Source organism: Macaca mulatta, chromosome 19, assembly GCF_049350105.2.
Source record: "Macaca mulatta isolate MMU2019108-1 chromosome 19, T2T-MMU8v2.0, whole genome shotgun sequence".
Classification (NCBI taxonomy): domain Eukaryota; kingdom Metazoa; phylum Chordata; class Mammalia; order Primates; family Cercopithecidae; genus Macaca; species Macaca mulatta.
Genome location: NC_133424.1, coordinates 66,726,585 through 66,754,405, shown reverse-complemented (window position 1 = coordinate 66,754,405; position 27,821 = coordinate 66,726,585). Strand labels below are relative to the sequence as shown.

Genomic DNA, 27,821 nt, shown 5'->3' with positions numbered 1-27,821 from the left:
TCTGGTTTTGGGGGGCCGTTGCAGCAAGGAGAGCAAGTCCAGACTCTGTGACTCCACCGTGGTCGGAGTGGAAGCCCCCATAGGTAACATTCTAAAAATAACCACTGGATTTTCCTTTTGTAAAGGTTGGGTAAAATGCCTTCTTTTTTTTTTTGTTTTTTTTGGTTTTTTTGGTTTTTTTGAGACAGAGTCTCACTCTGTTGCCCAGGCTGGAGTGCAGTAGGTGCGATTCCAGCTCACTGCAACCTCCACCTCCCAGGTTCAAGTGATTCTCCTGCCTCAGCCTCCTGAAGAGCTGGGATTACAGGCACCTACCACCATGCCTGGCTAATTTTTGTATCTTTAATAGAGACGGGGTTTCACCGTGTTGGCCAGGCTGGTCTCAAACTCCTGACCTCAGGTGATCGCCTGCCTCAGCCTCCCGTAGTGCTGGGATCACAAGCATGAACGACGGCGCCCGGGGCCAACTTCTTGATAAAAGATCACCCCCAGGCTCATTGGCATGGGAGATCAAGCAGCTGAATCTCAAGGTACTTTGCACCCACCCAACAGTAACAGTCAGCGGTTGCCTGTGCTTGGGAAATGGGCTCAGGGGCACTAGAGGGCAGTGTTTGAGAGGAAAGAAGTCAGCACAGCAGCAGGGCCTGCCCCGGGGCAGACAGCCCACATGGTCAGGAAAAAGTGAGTGAACGGATGTTGTCCCCAGAACCCCTCCCTGAAATTGCAGTTGATTTTTATTCCCCACCTCAAGCCCACATATCCAAAGCTTCCTCTGAACGCTCCTTGCAGTGCACAAGATAGAAATGATTGACAGGCACGGAGCCGCGGCGGGCCCCACGCTGGACACCAGCATCTGGCACCGTGGGTCACCAAGCACCAACCTGATCTCCTCGGAGCCAGGTGTGTGTTGGGATTCAGGATTTTTCCGTTTCAAAGGTAGTATGATCTCTACTCCACAGGGCACACGGCACCCTCAGTGCTCAGCACAGCAGTGGGCAGCAGCCTGGTGAGCTTTTCTGCAGGGAAGTGTGTGAACGTTCACACCAAGCGGGGTCAGTCACGTCTGTGAGTCATCTCCCACCAACACAGGTCAGGTTTTCCCGCCCAATGAGCTTGGGGATGGCTTCACTTCGAAGCTCTTTGGATCTGTGGATTCTGGAATTTTGGATTTGTGATACCCATTTGATCAAAGAGGCAACCAAAGGCCGGACGCGGTGGCTCACGCCTGTAATCTCAACACTTGGGGAGGCCGAGGCGGGAGGATCATGAGGTCAGGAGATCGAGACCATCCTGACTAACACAGTGAAACCCTGTCTCTACTAAAAATACAAAAAAAAAAATTAGCCGGGCGTGGTGGCGGGCGCCTGTAGTCCCAGCTACTCGGGAGTCTGAGGCAGGAGAATGGTGTGAACCTGGGAGGCGGAGCTTGCAGTGAGCCAAGATTGCGCCACTCACTCCAGCCTGGGCAACAGAGCAAGACTCCGTCTCAAAAAAAAAAAAAAAAAAAAGAGGCAACCAAGGTCTAATGGGTCAAGTGACTTTCCACATCCGTGAAGGTCATGAGAAGCAGGACCAGGATGGTGGCCCAGCAGTGTCTTCAAGGATAAGCTGGGCCCTTCACCGTGCAGGCCCCTCTCCGTTGGTCCACTCTGCCACTGCTGTCTGCCACACCCTGCCCTGATATCTCCTCTCTGCCAGGTTTTTCCCTCACGTCCTCAACTCAGCCAAGAGCTGGTTTCTTCCAGAAAGAGCCCTGCTGTCAGGTGATTTATCGGACTTCTCTTTTTTTGGATGTTTGTTTTCAGGGTTTAGCTGATCAAAGTGGTATCGTTGTAACAGGCAGCTCTAAATATAAGTTTTCAGAGGCCTGTGTGTCTTTTTCTGTAAATCAATTCCCAAAAGCAGGATTGTTGGGGCATGGGGTGTATGCAGTTTTGATCTGATCACATACAAGCACATTTTTTTTTTAAGGGATAGTGGCAGTTTGCAGCCTCAGAAGTGTTTTGAGTGCCTGTTCCTCCAGATCCTTGCCCGCCCAGGACGTCAGCACTCTTGTGAATTTTATTGTATCTGGGTAGTGAAAAAGAGTAGTCTCTCATTCTTTCAAACTGCATTTCCCAGTTATTAGAGTTTGAATCTTTTTGTCTGTTTACTGATGTTGGAATTTTTACTTTATTGAATATTCATCTCAGTCGATTACTTTTAAATGGGTTGTCTTTTTCTTAGTTTATGAAAGCTTTTGTAGATTATATCTGTTAAGAATATATTTAGATTATATCTTTTAAGAATAATATATTTCTGCATCACAACTTTTAACACACATGCACACACACACACACACTCTCACACTCTCTCTCACTGTTCCCCAGTCTATCAATTTGCCATTTGACTTTACGGCATTTTTTTCAATCTATAATTTGTCAAATAAGCTATCTTTTCCTTTCTGGTTTTATGATCTCTTGCTGAAACTCCTCCCTCCCCACTTTCCCTACCCAGTTATACAACATGCAGACAACATACAAATATTCTCCTAATTTCTCTCTTTTTTTTCCCCCCCCAGAGATGGAGTCTCACTCGGTCACCCAGGCTGGAGTGCAGTGGGTGCAACTTCCACCTCCTGGGTTCAAGCAATTCTCCTGCCTCAGCCTCCCGAGTAGCTGGGGTTACAGGCTTGTACCACCCCGCCCAGCTAATTTTTTTTTTTTTTTAAGTAGAGATGGGGTTTCACTGTGTTGGCCACTCTGCTTTCAAACTCCTGGCCTCAAGGGATCCACCCATCTTGGCCTCCCAAACTGCTAGGATTACAGTCATGAGCCACCGCAGCCAGCCTCTCTCTGTTTTTTGTCTTTTTTTTTTTTTTTTAAGAGACAGGGTCTTGCTCTGTTACCCAGGCTGGAGTGCAGTGGCACGATCACAGCTCACTGCAGCCTCGAAACGAGCTCAAGCCAGGAGCCCGAGCCTCCCGCGTAGCTGGCACCACAGGCATGCACCACCATACCCACCCTCCTAATTTCTCCTGAAATTCTGTGCCTTTACTTGTACACATCCAGATCTTCCACCCGTCTTATCTATAGAAGGTTTTGGCCAGATGGAGAGCCGATATGTCACTACTGCTGCTAAACCAACCGTCCTTTCCACACTGACTTGAAATCTGTCTTCTGTCATGCGTGTATATATATATACACACACACACACACACACACACACACACACACACTTAGATCTATTTCTAGGCCATCTATTCTGTGCCAGAGATGTCTGTGTCTTCCTATGTCAGAACACATGTATTACTTTTAGAATCAGAAGAAAGGGTTCTTTTTGTTTTTTGATTTTTTTTTTTTTTAAAAAAACCATGTCTTTGGAGCCCCTGCTGAGCCTGGACAGGCACAGAAATTCCTGGTGGCTGGGAGGCCAGGGGAGAGAGGACAGCAGGGAGGATGTCACAGCCCCGAATCAAGGGAGAGGAGAAATAAGGAGGGCTCAGCTGCTTGTAAAATAGTCTTCCCTTTTATTTTCAATCAACCCTTTTCCAAGTTAGTGCCACGAGTTGAGATCAGGGGGTCAGAGCCCACTGGGATGTGGCGGGGGCAGCAGGGGGACTCATGTCCCCCGCCCCCAGCTCAGTCCCTCCAAGGATGGGACCGGCAGCCAGGGATGAAGGGTGTGAGGCTGTCTGCCCCCTCCCCTGCCAGCCCTACTCCCTAGTCTGCCCCCTCAGCTACTCCCAAGGCCAAGGACAGGGAGGCGGTCCTGTGCGGGCTGTCCGTGGCCAAGAGTGTTAGTGGTCAGAGCCCAGGCAGGCTGGGTTAGTGGGGTCTCCTCCGGCAGCCAGGGAAGGAACTGCGGAGAGAGGGAGAGATGGGGCAGTGATGCAGGTGGGAGGGCCTGCCCCGTGTGATCCACCCAGCAGGAAGCACGCAGCCCATGCCTGGAGCAGCTCAGAGGGCAGGAGGAGAGGGCAGAGGCTAGGCTGTAGGAGCTGGGGGTGTCCCTTGGAAGCTCACCGAAGAGGGGAGCCAGGGTCCAGTCCGGCAGGGAGGAGGGGCTCAGATAGACGACTGCCACTGCACAAAGCGCTTGGATTCCTGCTGGAAGATTCAGGGGAGAGGAGGGAATGGAGTGGGAATTGGTTTTGTACTGTGGGAGCCCTGCCCCTCCTCCCTCAGACCCAGGAGTCCAGGACCCCAGCCCCTCCTCCCTCAGGCCCGAGTCCAGGCCCCCAGCCCCTCCTCCCTTAGACTCAGGAGTCCAGGCCCCCAGCCCCTCCTCCCTAAGACCCAGGAGTCCAGACCCCCAGCCCCTCCTCCCTCAGACCCAGGAGTCCAGACCCCCAGTCCCTCCTCCCTCAGACCCAGGCATCCAGACCCCAGCCCCTCCTCCCTCAGACCCAGGAGTCCAGACCCCCAATCCCTCCTCCCTCAGACCCAGGAGTCCAGACCCCAGTCCCTTCTCCCTCAGACCCAGGAGTCCAGACCCCCAGTCCCTCCTCCCTCAGACCCAGGAGTGCAGGCCCAGCCCCTCCTCCCTCAGACCCAGGAGTCCAGGCCCCCAGCCCCTCCTCCCTCAGACCCGGGAGTCCAGGCCCCCGGCCCCTCCTCCCTCAGACCCGGGAGTCCAGGTCCCCAAACCCTCCTCCCTCAGACCCGGGAGTCCAGGCCCCCGGCCCCTCCTCCCTCAGACCCGGGAGTCCAGGTCCCCAAACCCTCCTCCCTCAGACCCGGGAGTCCAGACCCCCAGCCCCTCCTCCCTCAGACCCAGGAGTCCAGGCCCAGCCCCTCCTCCCTCAGGCCCAGGAGTCCAGGACTGCAGCCCCTCCTTCCGCACACCTGGGAGTCCATACCCCGGCCCCTCCTCCCTCAGACCCAGGAGTCCAGACCCCCAGCCCCTCCTCCCTCAGACCCAGGAGTCCAGACCCCCAGCCCCTCCTCCCTCAGACCCAGGAGTCCAGACCCCCAGCCCCTCCTCCCTCAGACCCGGGAGTCCAGGCCCCCAGCCCCTCCTCCCTCAGACCCGGGAGTCCAGACCCCAGTCCCTCCTCCCTCAGACCCGGGAGTCCAGACCCCAGTCCCTCCTCCCTCAGACCCGGGAGTCCAGGCCCAGCCCTTCCTCCCTCAGACCCAGGAGTCCAGACCCCCGGCCCCTCCTCCCTCAGACCCAGGAGTCCAGACCCCCGGCCCCTCCTCCCTCAGACCCAGGAGTCCAGGCCCGGCCCCTCCTCCCTCAGACCCGGGAGTCCAGACCCCCAGCCCCTCCTCCCTCAGACCCAGGAGTCCAGGCCCCCAGCCCCTCCTCCCTCAGACCCGGGAGTCCAGACCCCAGTCCCTCCTCCCTCAGACCCGGGAGTCCAGGCCCAGCCCCTCCTCCCTCAGACCCCTCCTCCCTCAGACCCAGGAGTCCAGGCCCCCGGCCCCTCCTCCCTCAGACCCAGGAGTCCAGACCCCCAGCCCCTCCTCCCTCAGACCCAGGAGTCCAGGCCCCCGGCCCCTCCTCCCTCAGACCCAGGAGTCCAGGCCCAGCCCCTCCTCCCTCAGACCCAGGAGTCCAGGCCCCCCAGCCCCTCCTCCCTCAGACCCAGGAGTCCAGACCCCCGGCCCCTCCTCCCTCAGACCCGGGAGTCCAGGCCCAGCCCCTCCTCCCCCAGCCCCTCCTCCCCCAGCCCCTCCTCTCTCAGACCCGGGCGTCCAGTACCTGCGGGTTGAAAGGGTCGTCATCGTCTGTGTCATCGTAGTCGTCACTGGGGTTTGATGCGGGGCATGGCAGAGAGGCGGGATGGGGACCCATCAGGAGGCTGCACCCCCCACCCCAACCACGGTCCCCAGGTGCTGCCCCCGCTCCCCAGGACCCTGCCCTCCCCCGCTCCTGACCTGGGTGGGAAGAGGGCCCAGGCGCGGGGCAGGCTGCAGAGCGCGGTGGCCAGTGCTCCCGCGGACAGCAGGGAGAAGAGCAGCAGGAAGAGCAGGCCTTCCAGGGCGTCTTCGCACAGGCCCCGCAGGGCTGCGCCGTAGTCCTGAGGGGAGGGCGTCATCGGGCCGTGCCCCCACCCCCTCCCCCACCAGCACACACTGTGCACACCAGTCTGGCTGTCCTCCCAGCTGTGGTACTGCACACGTCAGCCGACTGCTCTGTGACTCAGTTTCCCCTGTCAAAGGGCGGTTCTGAGAATACGGTGGGGTCGTTGGTGTGATAGGCCTGGCACTCAGGAATGAATTGCACAGACTCCAGACTTGGCGTCTCCTGAGTTGCACACCCCCCCCCAACCCCGTGTCATTGCAGGTCCCCATCTCCCTTTCACATGGATCCTTCCCCACCAGCACCCCACATCCAGAACCGGTCCAGCATCTCCCACCAGCCCTGGGCCCTCTCCTCCATCTTCATCTGCCCCGGAACCTGAGAACTGCCCCTCCTGTTTCCCTTCTGCGTCCCGGCAGCGGCACCCCCTGCAGAAGCATCCTCTCCTGTACCAGGCGCCCGCAGGCCAGCCACCGCCAGCTCCGCCTTGGCCCAGGGCTGAGGGCTTCATAACCTGGGCCCTGCTGACATTTTGAGCCAGATCATTCTCTGTGGTGACGGCACTGCCCTGTGTGTTGTGGGGTGCTGAGCAGCACCGCTCAGTTCCACCCACCAGATGCCAGGAGGACCCCCTCCCGCGGTGTGGCAACCAACAGCAACTCTGCACCCAGTCAAGTGCCCATGGGGGCTACAGCACATGGAACGGCACATAAAAGAACCAACTAGTGGCTCAGGATGACACCACACACACAATACACACTCAACACGCCAACAAATGCTGGCTCTGATGACTGTCATCCCAAGAAATCAGCAGAAACGGCCTTCACCGAATGCTAAGCACCTGCACAGCCTAATGCACTCAGTGGGGGTTGACAGAGCCCCCACTACCATGAGAACCTGGGCCTCCATCCCCCCTGTCAGGGCATCAGGGTCCTCACAGATTAAAAACCAAGAATAAGCAGCCAGGCCGGGCACTGTGGCTCATGCCCCTAATCCCAGCATTTTGGGAGACCAAGGTGGGTGGATCACCTGGAGGTCAGGAGTTTGAGAACCGCCTGGCCAACATGGCGAAATCCCATCTCTACTAAAAATACAGAAAAACTAGCCAGGTGTGGTGGTACTGCCCCCAGTACCAGGAAACTTCGGTAAACAGGACAGAGAAGGTCATCTCAGAGGGTGGTGTGTGCAACGAGGTAGGAGGGCGAGGGTCAGTGCAGGGTGGGAGTAGGTCAGGTGACCCCACCAGCAGGGATGGGTCCTCCAGGAAGGAGCCAGGCAGAGGGCTGTGCAGAGGAAGCTGGGAAGGGCTGAGGCCAGAGGCAGACGTATCCAGGACTGACCACCCAGGCCCTTGTAGGTCAGGGCGAGGAGCAGGGATTTTAATCCGTGTCCAGGGGGAATCACCAAGGGTTTTAAGCAGAGGAAGAACTTGATCGGATTGTGTTTTAAAAGGATCACCCGGCTGGCTGGCTGCTGCATGCAGGACAGACGGGGGTAGGCAAGGGGGGACAGGGAAGAGGCCCCTGCAGTCATGGCGTTTAGGATGCGGGGACCCGGGCACAGTGGTGGAGGTAGGAACAGTGGTGGGAGTCCAGATAGGTTTCAGAGGAAGGGCCAACAGAACTTGTTCCGAGAATGGTTGTGGGAGGTAAGAGCAGGGAGCTGGTTGTGGGAGGCATGAGCCTGAGTTTCTGGCAGGAACACCTGGTTGAGGTGGGGTGTCTGTTACTAAGCCAGTGAGGGCAGGGGTAGGGACCTGTCACGGCAATGGAGGCTCTGTTTTGAGAGTATTGGTACATGCACACTGTCCTTCATCCTCACAACAGCCCTGCCAGGCAGACACTGACCCCCACACGCTGCTGCCTTTTGCAATGGTGGAAAGAAGTTGCAGCCCAGAGAGGGCAAGCTACTTGTCCGGAGTCACACAGTCTGGAAAGGGCAGAAGTGAGATGGAGCTGATTCACTTAGGCTCCGGCGCACACCCTCCTTCTTCCTCATCCCTGATGTCCCTTATTGTTGATTTTTTTTTTTTTCTTTAATGTTAAAATAGAGATGGGGTTTCACCATGTTGGCCAGGCTGGTCTTGAACTCCTGAGCTCAAGGAGTTCTGATCTGCCCCACTGGGCCTCCCAAAGTGCTGGGATTATAGGCACAAGGCACCCATGCCCAGCCCCCTCTATTTTTTTTTTTTTTTCTTTGAGATGGATGATCGCTCTGTCACCCAGGCTGGAGTGCAGTGGCATGATCTCAGCTCACTGCAACCTCCACCACCCCGGTTCAAGCAATTCTCGTGCCTCAGCCTCCTAAGTAGCTGGGAATGCAGGGGTGCGCCACCACGCCTGGCTAGTTTTTCTGTATTTTTAGTAGAGATGGGATTTCGCCATGTTGGCCAGGCGGTTCTCAAACTCCTGACCTCTAGGTGATCCACCCACCTTGGTCTCCCAAAATGCTGGGATTAGGGGCATGAGCCACAGTGCCCGGCCTGGCTGCTTATTCTTGGTTTTTAATCTGTGAGGACCCTGATGCCCTGACAGGGGAGATGGAGGCCCAGGTTCTCATGGTGCAGCTGTAGGGGAGGGTAGAGTGATCTGTCCTCCTCCTTCCCTTCCCTCCCTCCACGAAGGAGTCTGGGGGCCTGTATTCCAGTTTCTGCCTAGGCCACAGAAAAGTGCCTGGACCCCAGTTTATCCTTATGCAAAAGATCAGGGCAGCCCTGGGCTGGGTGGGGGCCCAACCTTTCCCAGCTCAATAGTCGGCAATTCTGAACATGGCTTCAGTGCTTGCTCCCCACTCCCTTTACGGAATGCCAATTTCAGAAGGGTGGGGGGCAGTGGGAGCCACAGAAGGGGTCCGTCTGAGCCAGACCAGGGAAAGCTCAGGTCCAGGTATGGTGTAGATGAATCCCTTTTGGGTAGGGTTGCCAGATCAAATTCAGGACTTCCACTTCAATTTGAATATCAGATGCCCATAAGGATAAACCGGGGTCCAGGCAGTTTTCTGTGGCCTAGGCAGAAACTGGGCTGGAATACAGGCCCCCCGGACCCCTTTGTGGAGGGAGGGAAGGGAAGGAGGAGGACAGATACATAATTTTCTAGGGTAAGTATCTCCCCAGCATTGCACCGGGCATACTTATAGCAGAGTGGTTTGCTGTTTGCTGAATCTGGCAGCCCTATTCTAGGGTCCATGGGGGGACAGATGGGGAAGGGACCATGCTTCCTTCTCCAGGAGAGAGAACGAGGCCTCAGCTGCAGTAGGGGCATTGGGCATTGAGAGTAGATGGATAAAGGCATTCCAGAAGCAGAAAGGACAAGACTGGGCAACTGCCTGGCTGTGGGGGGCAGAGGGTGGGGCCCTCTAGAAGGTCCCTCTCTCTTCAGTGTGCACGGGCTGGCTGGCCGTGGGACCTTGGGAAAGTCCCTCAACTCTGCACCTCATCTTCTAAGTCTGTTCAGTGGGATAAGGGATAATCATAGTTCCTTCCTCATAGCATTGTTATGAGTCATCGATGAGTTACCACCTGTGAAACGCAACAAGGTCAGGTACTTGGTGAAGCTATGCACATGTGCGGTCTTTGATGGGCAGACTGGCCGGGGAAAGGCATCCTCGGGTGTGTTTTCGAACAGCTCTCACTGGTGTTGTTTGTTTGTTTGTGACAGAGTTTTGCTCTTGTCGCCCAGGCTGGAGTGCAGTGGCGCAATCTCGGCTCACTGCAACCTCCGCCTCATGGGTTCAAGTAATTCTCCTGCCTCAGCCTCCCGAGTAGTTGGGATTATAGGTGCGTGCCACCACCGCGCCTGGCTAACTTTTTGTATTTTTAGTAGAGACGGGGTTTCACCATGTTGGCCAGGCTGGTCTTGAACTCCTGACCTCAGGTGATCCGCCCGCCTCGGCCTCTGAAAGTGCTGGGATTACAGGTGTGAGCCTCTGCGCCCGGTCAGCTCCTACTGTTTTATAAGGGAATTTTTTTTTTTCGATCCTCACGACCATCCAGTAAAAAAAAAAAAAAAAAAAAAATAACACTCGTCCTTCCTGACGGTAGGGGTGGGAAGCAGAGTCAGCCAGGCTCACCTGCCTGTGGCCACGCAGCCTACAGCAAAACCCAAGCTGGAGTCTGCAGGACACCAGATATCTTTCCTCCTGGGCACCCTGTCCGCCCCTGCCTGTCCAGTGTATGAACAGCATACGCCCCAGGGGAGCTGGACAGGTGCCCACTCTTGCAATCCCAGTTTTATAAGTGAGGGAACTAACTGAGGTACAGAGAAGTTAGGTGACTTGCCCTTGGTCAAGAGCTAGGACTGGAACCCAGGCAGTCTTATTCCTGAACTCACTGAGCGGCAGCCTCTAGGAGGGAGGGAGAGGCAGGAGGAAGGAGAGAGGAGAGAAGACAAGGAAGGAAAAGGTGGCAGGAATGGACGGGGAGGGTGGGATGGGGACCCAGTGAGGAGTGCGGGAGTTGGAGGGGGGAAAGGGAGGGAGGAGGGAAGGAATGTGGATAATGCTTGATAGGTAGGTAGACGACAGGCAGAGAATAGATATAGGACAGATAAATCATATAAACAGGATACAGAGATATCCTCAGGCGCAATGGCAGGGGTCCAAGGAGAGGAAGGAGCTAGTTCTGTGGGTCGAGGCAGAGGCTCCCAAGACTCCCCGTGGGAGAAGAAATCGGGAAGGGGAAGGGGGTTCACCTTGTGCAGGCCACGGCAGTGCAGCAGTGCCACCAACTGGTGAAAGTTTCCTTCTGTCACATTCAGAGTCTCCTCCAAGGACAGCAGAGGCTTCTGCAGGGCGAGGACAGGTCGTTTTCCCACCCACTCGTCAGGCTCGCCCAGTGCCCTGGCCCCGCCCACAAGATAGGGCCCCGCCCAGCTCTGCGGCCCCGCCCACAACCCAGAGCCCCGCCCACACACGGCCAAGGGGTCCGGTTCTCTGGGTTCTACCTATGCCCCACAGCTCCACCGCGCCCCTCCCGCCTTCCCCTTGGGGTCCACGTGTCTGGGGAGCGCCCACCCACCGACCTGCGCTGAAGGGAACTGAGGCACAGCTTCTCTCTCCAGGCCCAGCAGCTGGGAGTGGATGTTGGCCAGAGCTCGCTGGGACAGAGTCAGCCTCTGCAGAAAGAGAAAGGGAGGGAGGAGGACCCAGGAGTCGACGCCCCCGGCCCTCTTTCCTCTCCTCCGGACACAGCACTCGGGCCCCTGGCCTGCATCCTCCCCGGAACCCAGGAGTCCAGGCCCCAGCCCCAGCCCCTCCCCCTCCCTTCAGAGTCCAGATTTCTGGTTCCCTCAACACCCCTTTCCCTTGCCCGCAGCCCTAACCTGTTGGAAGGGGTTGGAGACGGCCTGGTTGCAGAGGAAATAATAGCTCAGGATGTCTGAAGTGGGAGGAGAGGGGAGGAGGCCATGAGCCTGGGCCCCCAGGGACCTCCCGGGGGAAGGCCGGGGACTGGGGGGTTAGCAGGGTTAGGGGCCTCAGCCCAGCTCTGGAGGCCTCCTGGAGCCAGATGGCCTTACCTTCAGAGACCCGCCAGCCCCGCGTCCCTTCTGCTCCTGCCACAGCCAGAGCAGGCGCTGGTGCACATCCCTGTACTCCCTGGGAAACCCTGACTTACTGGTGCTCCCCAGTTTTCTCCAGGGGGCGAAAGCCCCCATTCCTGACGCCCAGAAGCACCCTTTCCTGACCCTCCTCTCTCTTCCTGGCACCAGCGTATTAATCCCGCCCTCTTTTCCAGCGCACCAGGACAGGCGCTGCCAGCTGGAGCGGAAGGGATGAGGGTCTGGGCGGTGGCGGGGCTCCAGGAGGGCTCCGAGCTGGGGAGTGGCCAGGAGCCCTGCTTCCCTTCCAGAGGGCTGGGTCTCGCCTGGCGGGCTGTACCCCCACCCCACCCTGGGCAGGACCGGGCACAGAGGAGGCCTCAGGAAGCCAGGGCCTGCACTGCCCAAACCGGCGGACCCACCGGGCCCTTGGAAATCACCTGAGCTGAGCCCTGTCTCCTCCTGGGTCAGGTTCAGAACATAAGGGTCTGGATTGGAGCAGAAGTCACTGAGGCCCTGTGTGAGGCAGCAGAAAAGGGGCTCAAACCTGAAACTGCCCTAATTCCACATTTCCACAGCACGCAGTGCCTGGCTCCCCGGCTCCCCTCCACACCCAGGGGTCCAGGTCCCAGCCCTTCCTCCCTCAGACTCAGGAGTCCAGGTCCCAGCCCCTCCTCCCTCAGACTCAGGAGTCCAGGCCCCAGGCCCCTCCTCCCTCAGACTCAGGAGTCCAGGCCCCAGGCCCCTCCTCCCTCAGACCCAGGGGTCCAGACTCCCCAGCCCTTTCTCCCTCAGACCCAGGAGTCTAGGCCCCCAGCCTCTCCTCCCTCGCACCCAGGAGTCCAGACCCCCAGCCCCTCCTCACTCGTTCCTAGGAATCCAGGCTTCCAGCCCCTCCTCCATTACAGCCTAAGCGTCCAGGACACCAACCTGTACCCACTCAGGACCCAGAAAACCAGCCCTAAACCTCAGAGCTGTGATCGTGCCCCCCAATTCCTTTCTCTGCTAAGCCATGCCATCCCAGGATCCAGAAGTTGAAATCTCCAGGCCCCCAATGGCCCAGCCCCGGCGCTCACCACAGCCGTGGCTGCCTCCAGGCCCATGGAGCCCCAGCTCAGGACAAGAACCAGGAGACTCATGACCGTCATCCTAGAGTGGGGGAGGGAGGATCAGCCTGGGGTTCTTAATCTCCTAGCCTAGCCTCTTTCCACACCCCAAATCCCATCACAGCCGCCCCCCCTACCCACACCCACCTCTGGAGCCTGGAGGATCAGAATTAGGGACACAGAAGTTCGGTGGTGGGGGGTGGGCCGGTGGCTGCTGACGTCCAGCTGGACATCTGGCTCCTGCCCAGATGAGCAGGGTGTGGGGTATGAGCAGGGCCCTGGGCTAGGGGGTCATGGCTTGGATCCCAGCTCCAGGACCCTGAGACGGTGACTGCTCACCTCTGGGCTCACTTCCCCTGAAGGTTCCCAAGTCCACCCACAGCCTGGTCAGCCTCTGGCTCTGCCCTGTCTCCTCTGAGAATGGGAGACAGTTCCAGGGCTGAAATCTGAAAGTCTCTGGACTTTCCAGGTGGGGAGGGGTGCAGGGGGCGTGTCAGCACTGGTAGGGTGACCAACAAGCAGGAAGGGCACCCAGGGGTCCCCAAACTGAAGGCCTGGCCTCCAGTCCCAGACTTGCCCCGTGTTGGCTAGGTTTACCTGTCTGCAAACCTTCGCAGGGTCTCTCCCACTCTCTCAGGGACAATGGAGGCACGAGTTCAACTCCGCCCCACCCCACCAGGGCCAGAGAGGATGCAGGGACTCCTCCAATGGGAATGGCCTGCCTGGTTCAAATCCCAGCTCTGGCACTTCTAGCTGTGTGGCCCTGAGCAAGTGGCCCAGCCTCTCTGATCTTCAGTCTCTCCCTCTGTTAAACAGGGAGAAGGGCCGGGTATGGTAGCTTGTGCCTGTAAACCCAGCACTTTGGAAGGCTGAGGCAGGCAGATCACTTGAGGCCAGGAGATCGAGACCAGCCTGGGCAACATAGCGAGACTCCATCTCTACAAAAATATGCAAAACTTAGGCCAGGCGCGGTGGCTCATGCCTGTAATCCCAACACTTTGGTAGGCAGAGGCGGGCGGATCACCTTAGGTCAGGCGTTCGAGACCATCCTGACCAACATGGAGAAACCCCGTCTCTACTAAAAATACAAACTTAGCCAGATATGGTGGCACATGCCTGTGATCCCAGCTACTTGGGAGGCAGAGGCAGGAGACTCGCCTGAACCCAGGAGGCAGAGGTTGCAGTGAGCCGAGATCGCACCACTGCACTCCAGCCTGGGCAGTAAGAGCTAAACTCCATCTCAAAAAAGAACTTAGCCGGGAGTGGTGGCATGAGCCTATGGTCCCAGCTACTCTGGAGGCTGAGGTGGGGGGATCACTTGAGCCTCAGGGGACAGAGGCGCAGTGAGCCGAGATCGTGCCACTGCACTCCAGCCTGGGCAACAAAGCAAGACCTTCTCAAAATAAAAAACAAAAATAGGCCGGGCGCGGTAGCTCAAGCCTGTAATCCCAGCACTTTGGGAGGCTGAGGTGGGCGGATCACGAGGTCAGGAGATCGAGACCATCCTGGCTAACACGGTGAAACCTCGCCTCTACTAAAAAACACAAAAAACTAGCCAGACGAGGTGGCGGGCGCCTGTAGTCCCAGCTACTCAGGAGGCTGAGGCAGGAGAATGGCGTGAACCCGGGAGGCGAAGCTTGCAGTGAGCTGAGATCCGGCCACTGCACTCCAGCCCGGGCGACAGAGCGAGACTCCGTCTCAAAAAAAACAAAAAAAAAACAAAAAACAAAAATAAAAAACAGGGAGGAGGAAGCACCTTCCTCACAGGGTGGGCATGAGGCACTCCAGGGAGTACAGAAAAGAGTGTCGGGCGCGTAGAGCGATCTGTGAAATAAGCGTGGTCCTGCGGCTCTGCCACGACACTTAAGGGCCACTCAGCCTCGGACTTGGCCACCACCCTCTGCCTCAGGTCCCTGACCGGCCACATGGAGTCTTATGGTAACTCCTTTATCTGAAGGAATCAGCATGCATGACCCTCAATAGATCATCATCCTCATCTTTTTTTTTTTTTTTTTTTTTTTTTTTGCACTCTGTCGCCCAGGCTGGAGTGCAATGGTGTGATCTCGGCTCACCGCAACCTCCACCCGCCGGGTTCAAGCAATTCTCCTGCCTCAGCCTCCTGAATATCTGGGACTGCAGGCGCACATACCACCAAACCCGGCTAATTTTTGTATTTTTAGTAGAGACGGGGTTTCTCCATGTTGGTCAGGCTGGTCTCGAACTCCTGACCTCATGATCCACCCAGCTCGGCCTCCCAAAGTGCTGGGACTACAGGCGTGGGCCACAGCGCCTGGTCTCATCCTCATGTTTATTGCAAACACAATGATTATTTCTGCCATGATTCCAGCATACTTCATACTGTGAGGGCTGCCTGTTTTCAGGTCTGTCTCTGCCTCCCTCCTGGGCTACTCTGACTCTCTTTTCTTCGTGTGTACCCAGCCCTGAAGGACCACCGTCCTCCGTGTAGGACAGTTGTAAGACTGAGGTCCTGCCTGCCAGGAGAGTGCCAGGCACGCACTGGGGAACCCCTACTGCCTACACTTACACGATCACCAGCCACTTGCTCTGCTTCGCCAGGCCCAGGAGGGTGAAGAGGCAGACCAGCAGCTCCAGGAGCAGCAAGAGGACATAGGCCAGCCACCTGGGAGGGGAGATGGTAGGGCTGAAACCACAAACCTGCCTCCAGGCACCCCGGCAGAACAGCAACCCCGCCACCAACGTTCACCGAGATGGTAGGGCTGAAACCACAAACCTGCCTCCAGGCACCCTGGCGGAACAGCAACCCCGCCACCAACGTTCATTCCGCACCCCCAGCTCAGCCTCACATTCACTACCCTCCAAGCTCAGCCTCCTGCTATTTACTGTGTCTGGGCCACAGCCCAGCTCATCTGTGAAATGGGCTCATCAGGAGATGGGTCACTGGAGAGGTTTAGAATACAGGTCCTGAGCACCTGGGACTATCCCCTGGCTGGGCCGCACACACATGCCCTGGACCAGGGACATGTGATGTGTCCTCTCCGAGCTCCCCATCCCCGACCACGCCCTGCAGAGTGGAGATATTCCTTCTCAGACTGCACCAAGGATCCCATCGCATCCCCTGAGGGCATGACATCTGGAGGCAGAGGCTGCCTGGTCTCAATCCCAGCCCCTCCGCTTAACCGGCCGGGTAACTCTGTCTGGGTAACCTTAGCCTCTCGTTCCTCAGTTTCCCCACCTGCAACGTGGGGAGCACAGCACCACTGGCTTGAGAATGTTGCCTCAAGTGGGATGCGTGACTAGAAGTGCTTAAGAGAGTGCCAGGCACGTGGACACACTTAGAGGTTAGCCTGAGCAGGAAAGAGGGAACTGAGATGTTATTTAATAGTTAATACTTGGCCGGGCGCAGTGTAATCCCTGCACTTTGGGAGGCTGAGGCGGGTGGATCACTTGAGGTCAGGAGTTTGAGACCAGCCTGGCCAACATGGTGAAACCCCGTCTACTAAAAATACAATTAGCGGGGTGTAGTGGTGCATGCCTGTAATCCCAGCTACTTGGGAGGCTGAGGCAGGAGAATCATTTGAATCCAGGAGTTGGAGGTTGCAGTGAGCCAAGATAGCGCCATTGCACTCCAGCCTGGGCAACAAGAGTGAGACTCAGCCTCAAAAACGAAAAAAAAAAAGTTAATACTTAAATATCTGCAAAGCGCCCACCACGATTCAGGAGGTGCAAGCACCCAAGCCACAGTGAGAGACAGGACCAGCTGGATTTCGTAGGCCCATCAAGAACCCCTAAGCCTAGCTGGGAAGGTGACCGCCTCCACCTTTAAACATGGGGCCTGCAAGTTAGTTCACACCTGACCAATCAGGTAGCAAAGAGAGCTCACTAAAATGCTAATTAGGCAAAAACGGGAAGTAAAGAAATAGCCAATCATCCATTGCCTGAGGGCACAGGGGGAGGGACAGTGATCGGGATATAAACCCCGGCATTCCAGCCTGCAACGGCTACCTGCTTTGGATCCCCTCCATTTGTATGGGGGCTATTTTCACTCTATTAAATCTTGCAACTGCACACTCTTCTGGTCCATGTCTGTTATGGCTCGAGCTGAGTTTTACTCGCCGTCCACCACTGCTATTTGCCGCAGTCGCAGACCCGCCACTGACTTCCACCCCTCCGGATCCAGCAGGGTGTCTGCTGTGCTCCTGATCCAGCCAGGTGCCCATTGCTACCCCCAATCGGGCTAAAGGCTTGCCTTTGTTCCTGCACTGCTCAGTGCCTGGGTTCGTCCTAATCGAGCTGAACGCTAGTCGCTGGGTTCCACGGTTCTCTTCCATGACCCATGGCTTCTAATAGAGCTATAACACTCACCGCATGGCCCAAGATCCCATTCCTTGGAATCCGTGAGGCCAAGAACCACAGGTCAGAGAACAAGAGGCTTGCGGCTACCTTGGAAGGAGCCCACCACCATCTATGGAGTTCTGGGAGGAAGGACCCCCCCCGGGAACAACAGTGCAGTGCCCGGCACATAGTAAGTGCCCAGTTAATCCTGCCATTCTCTGCAGGCCCCACAAGCTTGGGCTTCACTCCTTACCCTCATCTCTGGCTGCTTCCCCCCCAGCCTCACAAGTGCCGCCTGCTGCAAGACTCCCTTGAGGGCCCCTGATTTGTCTCTCGAGGGACTCCCAAGTGTGGGGTGCTTTCGCAGTGGTGCACCCGGAATATACCCTGGCGTCACCCTCATGGCTACCCCCACTTCCCTGCCCTCCCCCAGGAGGAGGAGCTGAGGCCCGGCTTGTGTGGCCCCTGGGCCTGACCACAGTGCAGGACCTGGATTTCCGCAAACTTAGGCCTGTCTGTCTGTTGCATCTGCTGCCCTGCAGGTGTGTCTTGACCTCCAGCTTTTTCAGCCCCAGTCTGCCTTCCCCACTCCCGGAAGGTCTTCCGAATCTCAGCCCATGCCCCGCAGGCAGGGCCCCCAGCTGACGTCGCATGAATGAATGAATGAATGAATGAATGAATGAATGAATGATTACTAATGGTCAAAGCGATGAGGATGCCATCATGGTGGCCGTTGGGAAGGGTGGCTGCCTGGACGCTGCACAGCCCCCTGCCTCCTCTTCTCCAAATGCCACCTTCTCAGTCCCCCTGATGAACTGCCAGACTCTGTTCCACCTCATCTCCCTCTATAATTTTCTTTTTTTCTTTCTCTCTTTTTTTTTTTTTTTTGTTTTTGTTTTTGTTTTTGTTTTTTTTTGAGACGGAGTCTCGCTCTGTCGCCCAGGCTGGAGTGCAGTGGCGCGATCTCGGCTCACTGCAAGCTCCGCCTCCTGGGTTTACGCCATTCTCCTGCCTCAGCCTCCTGAGTAGCTGGGACTACAGGCGCCCGCCACCGCGCCCGGCTAATTTTTTGTATTTTTAGTAGAGACGGGGTTTCACCGTGGTCTCGATCTCCTGACCTTGTGATCCGCCCGCCTCGGCCTCCCAAAGTGCTGGGATTACAGGCGTGAGCCACCGCGCCCGGCCTCTTTTTTTTTTTTTTTTTGAGACAGAGTCTCACTCCACTACTCAGGCTGGAGGGCAGTGGCACAATCTCCGCTCACTGCAAGCTCCGCCTCCCAGGTTCACGCCATTCTCCTGCCTCAGCCTCCTGAGTAGCTGGGACTACAGGTGCCCGCCACCACGCTTGGCTAATTTTTGTATTTTTAGTAGAGACGGAGTTTCACCGTGTTAGCCAGGATGGTCTCCATCTCTTGACCTCGTGATCCTCCCACCTCGGCCTCCCAAAGTGCTGGGATTACAGGCGTGAGCCACCGCGCCCGGCCCCCTCTGTAATTTTCTCCAAAGTTCTCATGGCCCAACACCTTACAGACGGTTTTGCTCTGCATTTGTCCCTTGCTGGCGCCCCCTAGAGGACGCAGCCACGTGGCAGGGATTTCTGCCACTTGCTCACTGCCCTGCCCCACTACCTGGGCGGCTGCACTTCCCGTGCACCTCTGCGGTGCTCTCCCTGTGCCAATCGCCCTTCTCAGCACTCAGATGCCAACTCAACAGTTCACAACAATTTAACAAGGGGGACGCTGCCCCGATTCCCATTTCACAGATGGGGCCTGCAAAGTAACTTGATTGCAGCCGCGTGGTTAGGGAGGGGCTGGCTGGCTTTCAAGTGCAGGTTCCTAACCTGTAGGTCCGCTGCCTGTTTCGCCAGAGGGTGCTAAATAAATGGTGCGGAACAACACTTTGGGAGGCCTAGGAGGGCAGATCACAAGGTCAGGAGTTCGAGACCAGCCTGGCCAACATGGTGAAACCCCATCTCTACTAAGAATACAAAAATTAGCCGGGCGTGGTGGCGCATGCCTGTAATGCCAGCTACTCCCGAGGCTGAGGCAGGAGAATCGCTTGAATCCGGGAGGCGGAGGTTGCAGTGAGCTGAGATCGTGCCGTTGCACTCCAGCCTGGGCAACAGAGCGAGACTCCATCTCAAAAAAAAAAAAATAGTGCTGAAAAAATGCACGTGTCACACGGATGAACGGGTGAGTGAGTGACCTGCTGGGTTAGTTCAGGAGTGACTGAGTCCAAGAGTGACTTGCTGAATGAGTGAGTCAAGGAATGAATGCATGTGTGAATAAGTGAGTGGGGTGATGATGGAGGGGGTGGGTGAGTAAATGGGCGAGGACATGGGTGTCAGGATGGCCATGGGGTCCTATGATCTGTCCCTCCACAGCAGGGTTTATCGACCTCATCATATTTTTATTTTTTTGAGGTGGAGTCTCACTCTATTGCCCAGCCTAGAGTGCAATGGCAAAATCTCGGCTCACCACAACCTCCACCTCCCGGGTTCAAGGGATTCTCCTGCCTCAGCCTCTTGAGTAGCTGGGATTACAGACGTCTGCTACCACACCTGGCAAATTTTTGTATTTTTAGTAGAGTCGGGGTTTCACCCTGTTGGCCGGGCTGGTCTCAAACTCCTGACCTCAGGTGATTCACCCACCTCAGCCTCCCACAGTGCTGGGATTGCAGGCCTGAGCCACTGAGCCTTGCCAGCCTCATCATAATTGACATGGTGGCTGGATCATTCCCTGCCGATGGGTGGGGAGGGGGGTCCTGTGCCTTGCAGGGTGTTGAACAGTCCCTGGGCCCTACCCACTGGATGCCAGAAGGTGCACACCCCCCCCCCCACCGGCTGTCACAACCAAAACTGTCTCCAGACATGGCCAACTGTGCCCCCGGGGACTCTGTCTGAGAGCTGCTGGCACTGAGAGCAAGAGCAGCAGCAGCAGCCTCTCACCTGTATTCCTCCACGAAGGACACATCTTCAGCCACCTGCAGGGGGCTCAGGGGCACTCCCTGCCAGAAGGCCAGCCCCTGTAGCTGCTGGGCCACCGCCTCTGCCTGCCGCCGAGCCCCTCGGGCAGCAGCCACCAGCTCTGTGCGAGGCTCGAGCACCTCCTCCAGGGTGGTCAGCTCTGTCCTCACTGCCTCACCCAGCCTCTCCACCGTCTCCAACACCTGGGGACAGGACAGGGGCTGAGGTCTGGGAAGGACATCCTTGGGGGAGCCCGTGGTCAAGGCCCGGGGTTTTAGAGGTGAAGGAGGGGTGCACAGTAGCGGGTGTCTGAGATCTGGAGTCTGGGACATCTGAGGATTGAGGAAGGGAAGGGGTTGGGGAGGGGCTCCAACATCAAGTTCATGGAGTTCTGTGGCCTCTATCCAGAGCTCTGGGCGGTTGGTAGCTTGAGCCCAGGGTAGTGAGTCCAGCCCCAGGACTGAGATTAAGTCTGGAGCTTTAGGTCTGAAGTTTTCATCTGCCTTCCAGAATCTGGGGTCTCAAGTCTGGGTCCCATGGTCTGGGGTCTGCAGCTGGACATGGAATCTAAGGCCGGAGGTGGGGCCAGGCCTCAGCCCCAGGGCCCAGAATCCTGGAGCTGAGGTCAGAGCTGAAGCCTCAAGTCGGGGACCTGGGCCTCAGGGCGGGGGTCCCTGAGCTTGCTTATGGGCCAACAATCAGATCTGGGGCCCTGGATCTGGCCCGAGGACAGGGGCTGGCGTCCCCGGTAGTTGGTTTCTGTGTGGTTTGGGGGTTTCAGGTAAGGTCCAGGGCTGGGCCCGGGTGTGAGGTCCTCAATTTGCAGCCAGGGTAGGGGGTTGGGTGGACAGTCTGAGGTCTGTGGGTCTCAGGATGAAGTTCCGAATCTGGGGTCCTAAGCTTCAAGCCTGGGGTCTTAGCTCTGAGTTTGGATCCCTTTGTCCTTGGGTGTGGGGAGCCCATCCGGGTGTGGGTCTGGGGTCCCACTGGTCGCTGGCCCCTCACCAGGTGGTCAATGGCGCTGAGTGTGTGGTTGGCGTGCAGCAGCGCAGAGCTGAGCTGGGACACCCCATCACTGGTCTCACTGTTGCCATAGAAACCGATGCCAATGCCAATGCTGAGCGGAGGAGGAGGGAGAGGAATCTCAGCGGGTCCCAGGACCCCGGGGGCCACCGTCCCCTCCCACCCCATCCCCTCCACCCCGCCTTCTTATCCACCCCTCCCATCTCTCAGCCCCACCCCATTGGTCCAGCCCGTGGGAAAAGGGCGACTTCAGGCTGGCCCCCATCGGTTGCCAAGGTAACGGGAAGGCCTCACTCCCCCAGCGGAGGGACGTCATTGTGATGCTAATGGTGGGTGGAGTGGTAGGGGGGAGGGAGCCCCCGATTTAACTCGCACCTCCCTGGAGCAGAACCCCAGTCACACCCAGCTTCGGGATGGGCCGTCTTCCCCTCCCGATGACTGCCTGCCCCACACCCTTCCCCGCATCCTTTGCCAGGCAGGCAGCCCTCCTGGCACCTGTCCTAGGGTGCCCTAGGGTCCTTGGAGTCCGCAGCGTCAACCCCTTGTGCTGAGACGTCCCCCGCCCCCACCTGCTGGGGGTTCCTAAGGGTACGAGGGGGCAGCTGTCACCATCTCCTGGGGGGGACGCTGAGCCTGGAGCTCTCAGCCTTCCCCCACCCGGGACCCAAGCGTCTGGCCAGCTGGGAGGGAAGTAAGGGAATGTGGGAGGGAGGCTGGAGGATGGGCCAGAAGCCGTGCCCCCGCCCGGGCCCTGCCAACACACAGAGCTCCATTGTGGGGCCTGAATGTGGGGGCCCAGACCCCTCCCGTCCCCGCCCCCGGCCGGTGTCCCGCAGTGGAGGGGGCGGGAGCCTGACACCCTCACAGTTCCCAGCCCCGGCTGGGCCTCCACCCCCATCCCTCGGGTCGGACGCCCAGTGTCCCCGCCCCATTGTTTGGAGTCCTACAAAGCTCCTCTTGTTCCCAGTTCCCCCCAGGCTGCGGGGGCTGGGGCCGTGTCTCTCCCCCGCTGGGCCTTTGTCCACCTGCCCTGTCTCCCCCCACGCCAGAGAGCCAGAGGAGGAAGCGTCCTGGATACAGGGCACCCATACAGGTCCCTCCCCTTGCCCACTGTGGGTCTGGGGGCAGGCCGCTGGCCCTGTGGGACCGCCCCCCCGCCGTCTGTGGAAGAGGATAGCCGTCTGTAACTTGTGGGTGCTGCTGTGCTGGGGAGGGGGCTATGCTCAGAGCTTGCTCTTGGTAGGTGGTGTGTTCACATTGGAAGCCCCCTAAGCTCCCTTTGGGGGGTGTGACGGGATCCTACTAACCTGGGTCTGAATCTCCATGCTGCCTCTTAAGCCACGTGGCCTTGAAAGGTGACCTCCCCTCTGTCCCTGAGCCTTCCTCTTTGGAAACTGGGCCTGATACCCCTGAATCCAGCAGCATTATTGTGAGAAGGAATTAGACCAGCTCAGGTCTGGGCACAGATGAGGTGCTCTTGGAGGGTGAGTATCTATTTATCGTCTGTCTCCCTGATTAGAACATAAGCTGCATGAGGGGCTCCTTGCCTGGCTTGGTCAGTATCTGGCACATAGTAGATACTCAATAAATAGTTGTCGAATGAATGAGCTGGTGAATGACGGAATGACAGACATCACCAGTTAACGTTGGCTGAGAGTAGCTGCAAGCCAGACACTGTGCTTTCTCTCCATCTTACCCCAGCAGGAGGTGGGCGAGACGGTAATACCCACTTTACAGAGGTAGACATTGAGGCCCAGGGAGACTATCACTCCCTTAGGTCACAGGGCTATTCAGTGGGAGAGCCACCAAAACCAAGCCATCTGACTGCCCTGCACCTTCTCACCAGATGGCTGCCCTTGATTCACTTCCTCTCCAGAACCTCACTTTCTCCATCCATCGAATGGAAGAGTCCTTCCTGCTGCGCGCTGAAGCGGGCTTGCAAATGGCGGGGAGAGGGATGAGGGAATTTTCTCCTTCCTGTCTGCTTCCTCCACGTCCCCGGAGGACACCCCCAGGAAGGCCAGCAGAGAGCTTGGGGAGCCCTGTCCCCACCGCCCACCCACCCTGGGGCCCCATTACCAGCCGGCGAGAAGGGCGACAATGCAGCTCCAGGTGACGCAGCCTCCTCCGGGCGAGGGGGTCTTGGACCCGGGAGGCTCGGGGGGCCGGCAGCAGCAGAAGCGGATGAGGTAGACAGCGATGAAAATGAGGCTCAGGCCCAAGCCCAGGCCCGCCAAGGCCGCCACCAGCAACAAGGCCTGGGGGAAGGGGGTGACATCAGGCCTCCGAGGGCACCAGCGTGTTCCACACTCAGATCCCCCTTCCTGCGTGGCTTGGGGGTCAGGGTCTGGGACGTCAGAGTGAAGGTGGGAGGCATCCCTGGCCTAATCTTGGGGGAGATTGGGGCCCAGCCCCTCCCAGGCTGGCAGCTGAGGTTCCAGGTGTCAGGGCCAGCTTGCTGGAGGGAGCTTCCAACTGGGGGCCCCAAGCCTTGGGTCGCAGTTCTGCTCTGCCCTCCAATGGCTGTGCAACCTTTAGCAGGAACCACCCCTTCTCCTAGCCTGGGTTTCCTCCTGCAGCCAGCAGTTGGAATGGAGCATTTCCCGAGGCCCCTCCACAATCGTGTGGGATCAGGGGGCCGGTGAGGGTGTGGGGGCACCTGTTCCTGGTGCCTCGGGCCAGGCTGGGGGAGGTGTGCTTCCTCCCCCTCTCCTCCCTGCTCACTGCCTCCCCTGCTGCTAAGCGCCACACCCCACTACGCCTGAGCTTGTCACCCAGAGACGGGGCGAGGGGCTGTGTGGCAACGTGTGTGTTTGTGTGTGTGTGTGTGTGTGTGTGTGTATGCAAGACTCAGAAATGGAAACTGGGAGAATGAAGACAGAACAGAGAGAGAGAGAGAGATGGAGGGAGGCGCAGGCAGAAAGACACAACCAAAAAAAGAGACAAAGATAAGACAAGGCTTGGGCATGAGTCTGAAAAAGGCAGAGAGCAAAAGAGATCAAATCAGAGAGGAAGAGATCAAATCAGAGAGGAGGAGAGTAAGGGAGAGAGAGCGTGAGAACACTATAGAGACAGCAGAGACACACAAGGACAGAGGCTGAGAGAGCCTCTCAGGCCCGGGAAGACAGAGGCAAGCAGTGGAAACATTCTGCGGTGGGGAAAGCCTTGCAGAATAACAGGGTGTCCACGTGGCGGGGATTTTACAGCTGACCTGTGCGGTCCCAGAGGCCCAGAGGACCACAGTGGCCCAGGGGGTTTGTACTGAGCCCTGGAGCTTGGAGGGACAACATTGGGATCAGAGTCACACTTCTGGACTTGCCAAGGCTGTTTCCCCTAAACCATGGTGTTTCTGCCTTTGTCCACACACACACACACACACACACACACACACAGTGGCACAGTGGTGTGTGTGTGTCCTAAGTGTGTGCAGTGTTTGTGTTTCTGGTGTGAGACTGGATGTTTTTATCTTTGGGTTGTCTCCATGAGATGAGGATGCACCTGAGTGTGCCTCCTGGGTGCACTGGTGTCTGCAAATGAGAACATCTGTGGGCATTTGCATGTTCTGGGCACAGTTCCTTGGGTCTGTGAGTGGGTCCAGTTGTGTGTGTGTAACAGTGTGGGTGAGTGTGTGTGGATGCGTGACTGCATGTGAGGGTGTGTGTGCACATGAATGTTAGAGTCAATATATGTGTGCGTGTGTGTGTATATGTGAATGTGAAATGTATAAATGTGTGTGTGCATGTGTGTGTATATGGGAGTATAAACGTGTATGTGTAACTGTGCATGCATGAGTGTGTCAACATATATATATAAGTGCAGTGGGTGCTTGTATATGGGAGTAAATGCTTATGTGTGTATGTGAGCGTGTGTTGAGTCACTGTGTGCAGTGTGTGTGTGCATATGTGTGATTGTGTATGTGTAAGTGGGTCTAGCCATGTGAGTGTATGCATGTGTCTATATGCGCGTGTTGTATGTGGGTGTGAGTGCATAGTGGGAGTAGTAAATGGGTATATGTGTGTGTGCATATGTGTGTGCATGTGGTGTATAATGAGAGTAAGTGGGTGTGTGTGTGCCTGTGCAGATGTGTGTGAGTGTGTGCATGTGCGTAATGAGAGTAAGTGGGCGTGTGTGTGCCTGTGCAGATGTGTGTAATGGGAGTGTGTGCATGTGAGTGTGTAATGGGAGCGTGTGTGTGCCTGTGCATATGTGAGTGTGTACTGGGAGTAAGTGGGCGTGTCTGAGTGTGCCTGTGCATATGTGAGTGCATGTGTGTAATAAGATTAAGTGGACGTGTGTGTGTGCCTGTGCATATGTATGTGTGCAGGTGTGTAATGAAAGTAAGTGTGGGCATGTCTGAGTGTACCTGTGCATGTGTGTGAGTGCATGTGAGTGTGTAATGGGAGTAAGAGAGTGTGTGTGTAATGGGAGTAAGTGGGCGTGTCTGAGTGTGCCTGTGCATATGTGAGTGTGTGCATATGAGTGTGCTGGCAGTAAGTGGGCGTGTGTGTGTGCCTGTGCATATGCGGGTGAGTGTGTGTGTGTGGCTGTGTACCTCCCCGCGGGCCAGTGTCCCAGAGGCCCTAGCTGTGTCTGCAGCTGTGCCCACGGTGGTCGCGTCCCTGGAGGGGTCCCCCTCTCCCCCCTCGGCTGTGGGGCTCTGCCTGCGCATCCCTGCCACCCTGACCCTGACCCCCGACCATGGGGGCGGAGTGAGGCTCCCCCAAACCCGTGCCTCTGGCGGTGACTGGGGCCGCGGATCCCCGCGTAAGGCTTCGGGAGGTCTCGGGGCCAGAGCGGGCGTGAGTCTGGGCCCAGGCCGGAGCCGGTGGAGCAGCGGGGTTGGAGGTGGCCGTTGTGTAATCGCGAGGCTGTGGGCGAGGGGACGGCGGTCCCCGTGTGTGGGGAGAGGGGGCGGGCGAGGAGCAGGCGGGGAAGAGCTGCTCAGGGCTGTGCCAGCCATGACCCAAATAGCTCAGAACACAGCACGCATCCCCTCCGCGCTTTTCTGGGACCCCCTCCACGCCCCCTGAGCTCTCCAATCCCAGCCCCCTTTTCCCAGGAGCAACCCAGGACAGCGCCCAGGGACTCAGGCCCCATCGGCAGGGCCAGGACCCGTCCTGGGGCCACATCGGGACTCCCTGCACCCCCACCCGTGCCCAGCTCTGCCGAGCCTTTCTCCTCATTAATCTCAAAGTCAAGGACTTGAATTAAACTGGGTCAGAGGACAGCTCTTTCGCCCGTTGGAGCTGCCCCGAGCTGGGTCCCTTCCCCAGGGACTCCGGCTTCTGTGAGGTTCCCACACCGGCCACACCTTCGGGACCCGGGTCTGTCATCCCGAGGCTCCCCAAACCCAGCCTCATCTCGGCCCTCACCCCTGCAGCGTCCTGACCACCCCTTCTTTTTTGGGACGGGCAGGAAGCTTTCTCTCCCAGCGCGCCTTCATTTTCCAGCCCTGGCACTCAGCCCCTTGAGCCCCCTTCCCCATTTCAGACTTTCAATCCCATCCCAGCACCCCAGAAGCCAGCGTTTTCCCCTCCACCGTTATCAGGTCCGCTGTCTCCTGGGTCCCCCCTTATCTGGGACATATTCACCTGCTCTGATCCTGTGGGGCTGGGTCATCTTTTAGGGCAGGGAGAGTAGACCTAACCTCCCGATGACCCCGGAGGCCAGCTTCCCAGGCAGGTATCAGACACCCGGGAATCCGGGCCCCCCCTCCCCTCCACTCCATGAACTCAGGGGTCCAGGCCCCCAGCCTTCCCTTATTGAGAGAGCTCGAGGTCTGGACCCCGAGCGAGCGCGCGTCCCGGGAGAACCTCCAGGTATGGAAGCCCCAGGCTCCTCCTCCCTTCACAACCCCAAAGTCCGGGCCGGCCCCCAGCCTCCGGGGGAGCTCAGGAGATCTGTGACCCAGCCCCCTCCTCCCTCGGGACCCAGGAGCTCCGGCCCCCAGCCCTGGCCCCCAGGCCCTGGCGCCCGGTCCCACCTGCTGGTATTCCTGCTCTTGGGGCGCGAAACCGCTGGGCACCGGGCGGAGCTGGAAGTCGGCGCGGGGCAGCTGGTGGAGGAGATGCACCCAAGCCGAGGGCCGGTAGCCCGGGGGCGCCCCCATGGCCCCCGGGGGAGGGGGCAGCGGGGCGGACGCCGGGGCTGCGGGAGCCTCCGGAGTCGAGCGGGGCGCGGGCGGCGCGGGGTCTGGCTGGGCTCAGGGGAGCGGGAGCGGGGGGGAGGCAGGGGGTGGGGGGCGGAGATTGGGGGGAGGGAGGCGCGGGCCGGGCGGGGACGGTGCTGCCCCTGGTGGTCGCGGCGGGGACTGCGGGAGTCAGGAGGCTCCGGCGCTCCGCTCCCCCCACCCGCCCCCACCGTGGTCGCGGCTCCCACCTGCTGCCCGCGCAGGTACCGCGCTGCTGGCGTCGGTGGCATCCGGAGAGCTGGTTTGCACCGCGATTGAAAACAGCCCTCCTTATCCATAAGAGGCCACTCATATTGTTATTTCACCCTAAAACCTAATGATCCCTTTATCCTTATGGAGAACCTTCATGTCTGCGTAAAGGTCGTTAGTAAGTACAGAGCGTTTTACAAAGAGCGGCCAGTTCCACCGATAAAAATTCCTCTGTGTATGAAAGTGCTCTCACCTGTAAAAGATGCCCGTGTTTGTGTAAAATCTCCGTCCCACTTTTATTCCTAACCTGTATAAGGACACAGCTTCTAAGCACAAACCCTCCTGTGTGTATAGGCTACTCCAGAACGCACTGAAAAATCCACACGCCCTATAAGAAGCTTTCATATCTGCATAAGGATCCCTTCTACCTGCATAAGGACCCTGGCCATCTATATAGGGGCCCTTCCCGTCCTGTAAACTGACTCAGGATT

General features: G+C 57.8%; 1 protein-coding gene across 22 annotated transcripts; it reads right to left on the bottom strand.

The window, feature by feature from the left end:
• Positions 1-3,485: 3,485 nt before the first annotated feature.
• TTYH1 (tweety family member 1) lies at positions 3,486-27,821 on the bottom strand. 22 transcript variants are annotated; one of them, XM_077981815.1, is made up of 16 exons: positions 27,584-27,821; positions 26,935-27,454; positions 23,031-23,209; positions 22,795-22,886; positions 20,934-21,045; positions 19,911-20,131; positions 15,195-15,290; positions 12,620-12,692; positions 11,984-12,059; positions 11,328-11,383; positions 11,028-11,120; positions 10,698-10,790; positions 5,865-6,007; positions 5,689-5,734; positions 4,005-4,088; positions 3,486-3,840 (listed from the first exon to the last, which is right to left on the bottom strand). In XM_077981815.1, exons 2-15 carry the CDS (start codon positions 27,431-27,433, stop codon positions 4,047-4,049), a joined length of 1,821 nt encoding a protein of 606 aa, XP_077837941.1. In that variant the 5' UTR covers positions 27,434-27,454; positions 27,584-27,821; the 3' UTR covers positions 3,486-3,840; positions 4,005-4,046. The 22 variants fall into 22 exon arrangements, 18 of the variants coding, with proteins under 18 accessions (XP_077837941.1, XP_077837942.1, XP_077837948.1 ...); XM_077981816.1 differs by having other exon boundaries at positions 4,005-4,085; XM_077981822.1 differs by lacking the exons at positions 22,795-22,886; positions 26,935-27,454; positions 27,584-27,821 and adding exons at positions 25,684-25,819; positions 26,543-26,547.